The sequence below is a fragment of the Pinus tabuliformis genome, chromosome 5_1 (assembly GCF_031772625.1).
Source record: "Pinus tabuliformis cultivar Carrire ecotype Pingquan chromosome 5_1, CPIR1, whole genome shotgun sequence".
NCBI lineage: Eukaryota > Viridiplantae > Streptophyta > Pinopsida > Pinales > Pinaceae > Pinus > Pinus tabuliformis.
This window is the reverse complement of record NC_142305.1, coordinates 743,998,304-744,004,785: the sequence shown is the minus strand read 5'-3', so window position 1 is coordinate 744,004,785 and position 6,482 is coordinate 743,998,304. Positions and strand designations below refer to the sequence as shown.

Sequence of the window (6,482 nt, the reverse complement as noted above, 5' to 3'; positions counted from 1 at the left end):
CGCAAGGATCTGCGTTGAAGTTGATCTTGGTAAAGGACTTCCAGAAGCCATTAAGATAAAGGTGGACCAGTGGATGCACATCCAGCAGCTGGACTACGAACAGCTGCCCTTCAAATGCAAGGTATGCCACGAGTATGGTCATTTTGCCAATAGATGTAGCAAGTTAAAAGTAAATGAAGTAGAACATAATGAGGAAAATGCAGAAGTACCATGGGAACAAGTCAAAAGGAAAAAGTCCTCCTCTCATCCGGGCACTAGCTCCGCAACCCCTCCGGCTCCAAACCAACCTAACCCTCCTCCTCCTCCTTCCTCAGCCTTTCCCTCCTCCTCCTTCCTCAGCCTTTCCCTCCTCCTCCAACCCCTTCGAATCCCTAGCAGCTGAAGTTCCTCCCTCCCCCCCCACAATCTCCTCGCCCAGTCTCTCCGAGCTCCAACCCTCCCCCCTCCCCCCCCCCTACCATCGAAAGAATCCTCACAAGAAACAAAGCAAAAGAAGCCAACCAACCATCAGATCCTCCGAGAAAAGTTGGTCGAAAATCGAATAAAGAGCTAAGGGATGAATCAGCAGCCAAAGAGATGGCAACAGGTACCCAACAACCCTTGGACTCATTCCTAGGCAAGCTAAAAGGAAGTGGTGAAAAGGCCAAGGAGAAATCAGGATCCCACCCCATAACTGGTAAATAATGAATTTGGTCTCTTAGAACTGTAGGGGGATCGGCTCTTCCTTAAAGATGAAAGCAATCAAGGATCTCATAAACCAGGAACAGCCAGACATTCTCCTAATCCAGGAGATCAAAACCACCGAGCAGGACTTTCTTCTCCAAATCCAAAGATTCAAAAACTACACAGGCATCTCAAAAGGTTCAGATGGGGCTTCAGGAGGTTTAGGAACATTATGGATCAAGAACAAGTGGGAAATCATCAACTCCCAGCTATGCAATTGGTGGATCAGATCAGATCTAAGGAATAAAAGCAATCAAGAAGTTTATCATATCTATAATATATATGCACCTAACCACTACAGAGACAAAGCCAGCTGCTGGAACTCGATAGAAGCAGACCTCACCACCATTCATAACAGTAGGATAATACTAGGGGGAGACCTGAATCTAATTAGGCATGTGGAAGAAAAATATGGTGGGAACTACCATGCAGATCCATCAAGAGACAAGTTAGAAACCATCATTCAGCTCTTCAACTTGATAGACACTCCTCTGTCGAATGGCAAATATACATGGACCAACAAGAGAACAGGATCGCACAATATAAAAGAGAGGTTAAACAGGATCCTAGTACAGGAAGGTGTAGCAGGCAATTTTCAAGCAATAAGGAGCTACATTGTTCATGGCACAGCCTCGGATCATAAGGCCATGGTCCTCACCTTGGACAAAGGAACAAATTTAGGCCCTCTTCCCTTTAAATACAATAAAGCTTGGGATTCCTATGAGGACTTCCGCACCCTTGTCTGAAATCAATGGGCAAAGGAAGTAATAGGCTCGCCACATTTCGTTTGGGAAACTAAGATAAAACATCTCAGGACAGTCATAAAACAATGGGCGAAAGAGAAAGCAATCTCTGAAAGGAAAAAGAAAACAGACCTGTTAACAGAGATGGACAGCTGGCACAAAGAAAAAGAGCAGATGCAATACACACCAGAAGATCTAGAGAAGGAAAAAAACTTGTACAAAGAGCTGTACATGCAAAATCGCGTGGAAGAAGAGGAGCAAAGAATGAAATCCCGCTGCTTATGGCTGAAAGCTGGGGATAAAAATACCTCTTTCTTCCACAACAATTTCAAAATCAGAAGAGCCAACAATCAGATAGATAAAATACCAGTGGAAGGGAGGGAATTGAGGGATCAAGAAGACATAAAAAACGCAGCACTCCACCACTTCAAGGCTCTCTTTTCGGCAGAACCCCAACAACATGACAGCGCGGCATTCCTAAGTGTAATAGAGAACAAAATAACAGAGGAACACAACAACAAGTTGGAGCAAGATCCCACAGCAGAAGAAATCAAAGAAGCTGTCTTCAACATGCAGCAAGACAAGGCCCCGGGGCCGGATGGTTTTACAGTTGCATTCTACAGGCAGCACTGGGAAACTATAAAGAAAGATTTTGTGAGAATGGTTAAAAATGCATTTAGAAAACACAAGTTGGGAGACAACACCAAGTCTTCGTTTATAGCCTTGATTCCCAAGGAAGCAAATCCCAAATCCTTTGATAGGTTCCGGCCCATTTCGCTCTGTAATGTTTCATACAAGATCATAACAAAAATCATAGCCAACAGGCTGAAGAATTATCTTCCTCTTCTAATTTCAGAGAACCAGGGCGGCTTTGTCCCAAAGAGGCAGATCATTGATAATGTTATTCTAATCCAGGAAGCTATCCATAGCAGTCACAATAGAGGAGAACGTGGAATGATCATCAAACTGGACATGGCCAACGCATTTGACAGAGTGGACCACTCCTTCTTAAGTGCAGTCCTAAAAAAATTCGGCTTTTCCCCCAACTTTGTTAGCATCATCACCGGGTGTATCTCCAACACCTGGACTGCCCCGCTGATCAATGGTCGCCCCAGCAATTTCTTTAGAAGCTCCAGGGGGCTAAGGCAAGGCTGCCCTCTCTCCCCCTTTCTTTACATTATCATGGCGGAGACTCTGAGTGTTCATCTAGAAAATCTTCGAACCAAAAAAGAAATCACAGGTATCCGCATTGAAAGAGGAATAAAGGAGATAAATCATTCGCTATTTGCGGATGACACTTTACTAATTGGGGGAGCCTCCAGTCTGATGGCTAGGAGGTTCAAAAGAGTGCTGGATGCATTTCTTCAAGCTTCCGGAGGCAAACTGAACAATAGAAAATGTAAACTGTACACTTGGAACGTGCCCTACCAGACACAGCAGAGAATAGCTCAAATTTTGGACATTACACTTCAAAAAAATTGGAGCTCCTTTCCTTACTTGGGCCTGCCCCTGGCGAAGAATCACATCAAAGCAGAGGTTTGGACAAACCACATTGAAAAAATGAAAGGCCTTCTCTTGAGCTGGGGAGCCTCTTGGCTAAACCTTGTAGGCAGAACCATCCTCATAAAGTCTGTCCTTTCAGGTCTCCCAATTTACCAATATGCAGTCATCATGGCCCTTGCAAGTATTCATAAGCATATGGAACTTATAATGAGAAGTTTCCTCTGGCAGGGGGGCAAACAGGACACAAAGAAACTCAGCCTTGTCAACTGGGAACAAGTCACCCTTCCATATGAAAAAGGAGGTCTCTCCATAAAAATCCCAAGCCTCTCCAATCAGGCGCTAGGGCTCAAACTGATCTGGAGGATCCTCACAGGAAATGGCTCGTGGTGGGTGGAGACAATAAAAAGGAAATATCTCAGAGGTCCAAACTCCAACATCCTCAATGATCCAATAGCAGACAGGCCATGCACTCCGATGTGGCGCCTTATCAAGAAAGTCTTGGCACACTTTAGAGAAAACGTCTCCAAACTCCTAGGCAATGGAAAGAACTCCAAAATATGGTCGGACAGAATAATGAACTCTAATCCTAGAAACCTCCTCCAAGAGCTCAGGCCTCTGCAAAACTGGATGGAGGAAAGAAAGATAATCACCCTGTACGATATATCTCTGTGGAACCAAAATAAATGGTACGCCTGGAAAGACTTGCAACTCCCTTTGGACCTCAAAGAGCTCTGGCTCACTCTGAAGCTGTCACTCTCAGGATCAGCACCAATCAACAAGGAGAAAGAAGACAGACACATCTGGGACACTAGTGGAGGGCCCTTCTCAGTTAAAGAAGGATATAAATCTTTACAAAACCCAAACCCTGCACCAAATTGGAACCTTCATACTGCTGCCTGGAAGACAGAATGCCTCCCAAAAGTAAAACACTTCAATTGGACCCTTTTAAAAGGGAGAATCCTCACAGCTGAGAATCTGCGAAAGAGAGGAATTCAAGGCCCTTCGATCTGTTGTTTCTGCCGATCAGAGGAAGAGTCTATCCAACACTCCTTCCTTCTCTGCCCCTTTGCTAAAAGTTGCTGGAACCAGTTAACAAGGCCTTTGGATACTCGGGCAATCCCAGACCAGATGCACATTCTACAGAAGAACTGGAAGAAGGATTTCCCTTACTCTAGAAAAGGCAAGAACAATCTTATTAGAGTGTGGAAGTGCATCCCTCCTACCCTATGCTGGAATCTATGGCTAGCTAGGAACAATCACGTCTTCAACAGCAAAACGCCTAAACTAGCCAATGTCATAGCAAAAACAATTGCTAACATCTCTGAAGCTGTCAGCGCTAACTTCATAACCCCTCCAGACCAGACGAGCTGGACTCAAGAGGAAAAGGATTGGTACAGTAAATTTAACATCAGCCACTCTCAGAGTCCTCCCCTCCAGAACAAAGCACATCAGAAGCCTTCCAAATGGAAAATCAGGGGAACTAAAGAAGAGGTAAGCCAATGGATTCTCAATCAAAATCGCCCCCTTCTTTTCTTCGATGGTGCCTCAAAGAAAAACCCCGGAGAAGCAGGGGCAGGAGGCATAATTAAAGACCATAAGGGGATTTCCATATGCAGTTATGAATGGGGACTTGGAAAGGCCTCGAAAAACATAGCTGAAGCATACAGTTTATTCCTAGGTACAGAGATCCTCTCCAGAATGGGACTAAGGGACGCCATCATTATTTGGGACTCGGCCATCATTATCTCAGCTATGAACACAGGCAAAGACTTCAACAAAGCAGGTCTCAGCAACATAAGGCAGAGAATTATCGACAACATCAAAAATCTGGGTGAAGTAACCTTAAGGCACGTCCTAAGAGAAAATAATGCCGAGGCGGATTACTTAGCCAGCAAGGCAGTTAACAGGCAGCAAGGGCAGGTTCGCGAGAATGAGAGAATATATGAAAGGGAGATACCATAAGAAACCAGATAGCCAGACAGCTTACAAAAATAGCGCCCTCGGAACTTGTCATATCAGCAATCACTTCATCGGTCGCTCATCTTCCGTCTCTCCTTTCTCCCTCTCTCCGCCGTCTTTCTCCCCTCCCATCGATCCCAGAACATGGCATTCTCATTCCCCCAGTGTTCTCACCTCTGACTCTTCAGGAAGTCATCATTTCAGCTCTTCTGGAGATCGCACGTCGAATCTGAAGCAAGATTTGTTCCCTCTTCTCAGACTCCGCTTCGCCCGAGATCGATATCATATTGATCCTTCTCTCCTCCTGCCTTATCCTCTCGATAGTCCAAACTGGTACTATTCCTCTCTGATCAGGTCCTCTTTCCCGCTCCATGACATATCAGCCATCTTTTCACATGAGTCTCAGAATCACTCTGCAGATATTCTCTGCATTGACCCTCTGTTTCAACGCACCGACACTCATTTCGCGTGCAGCAAGATTCTTCCTAAAGATCTCAATCTCTTCTTGAACAGACCATCTCAGCCTTGGCCCAAGCAAGGAGGGGCTCTTCATCAACCTACATATAGTAGCTCAGAGCAAAGCGATCACGCACACTCCTCTGTCACCGGGCTCCTACAGTGCAAAATCCTCAGGCGTCGACACTCTCCTGAAGCGGATCGATCTCATCGGAAACGTGCACAACGCTCCCGGGTCAAGGTAACCTCCGTTTTAACAAATTCTGTGTTTAATTCCGCTAACAGTTGGATAGACAATGGCAGAAAAGCTCCTCAGGTCTCTCTGGTTCTCTCCGGCCATCCCGGTGCAGCTTCGCCTCTCCCTCTTCTGACTTATCCCCTCCCTCTCACAGCTCTCCCCTCTGGTTTCCTTCCCCCATTAGATATCGTCTCGCCTCCTCATTCACAATTTCCTCAGCTTCAAGCAGCACGAATGGCAGACCAACAGGGTCAAACTTCTGCTCCAGACAAGGCCAACAATCCCCTAGACAAGATCTTCAACAATAAGGATTGCACCATGTGCAAAACCCACACCTTCATGATCAATCGCCTGACTAAGCAACTCACTGAGCTGAAGGAAGATTATTAGTCAGACAGGAATTCGAAGCGCAAAAAGTTGGAGAAAAGAAAGGCGTAGATAGAAACGCTGAAGGAAAGATGCAGCCACCTGGAGGAGGCCATCGAACACATCCGCTCCCTAACTCAGAGCTACCAAGCAGAGGCTTCAACCAAAGTCAGTTTCAGGAAAGACCCGCTCCCTGATGATTCCGCCACTCAAAATCTTCCATAAAGATTATGCATTGTAAATTTTGCTGGATACGTGGCTCCTTTGTTAGACAATATAGTCGTCTTCATTTTGCTTTCTGTTTAACCAAGAGAAGCAACGAGGAATCTGGGTCTGCGAACCCGCTTTTGATCCTCAGCTCTCAGACTTATTTCCCTTATGTACTAGAACTCTGTTTTGTTGGATTTTATAATACATAAGTACCCGATTCTGTAAAAAAAAAAAAAAGAAATGGAAAGAAACTCCAAATTTAGTCTCCCCATAATTTGACAAAT

The 6,482-nt window shown here is 45.3% G+C and overlaps 1 protein-coding gene across 1 annotated transcript; it reads left to right on the top strand.

Moving 5' to 3' along the window:
- Window positions 1–1,610: 1,610 nt before the first annotated feature.
- LOC149167091 (uncharacterized) lies at window positions 1,611–6,012 on the top strand. The gene is made up of 2 exons (XM_089430356.1): window positions 1,611–4,885; window positions 4,989–6,012. The coding sequence occupies exons 1-2, from the start codon at window positions 1,611–1,613 to the stop codon at window positions 6,010–6,012; spliced, it is 4,299 nt and encodes a 1,432-aa protein (XP_089286482.1).
- The last annotated feature ends 470 nt before the right edge of the window (window positions 6,013–6,482 follow it).

Excerpts from the sequence above, each read along its gene's own strand:
- LOC149167091 (XM_089430356.1), top strand. The coding sequence starts at position 1,611 with ATGGACAGCTGGCACAAAGAAAAAGAGCAGATGCAATACACACCAGAA. Across the intron at positions 4,886-4,988 it reads GCAGTTAACAGGCAGCAAGG|CAATCACTTCATCGGTCGCT; the intron begins GCAGGTTCGCGA and ends TTGTCATATCAG.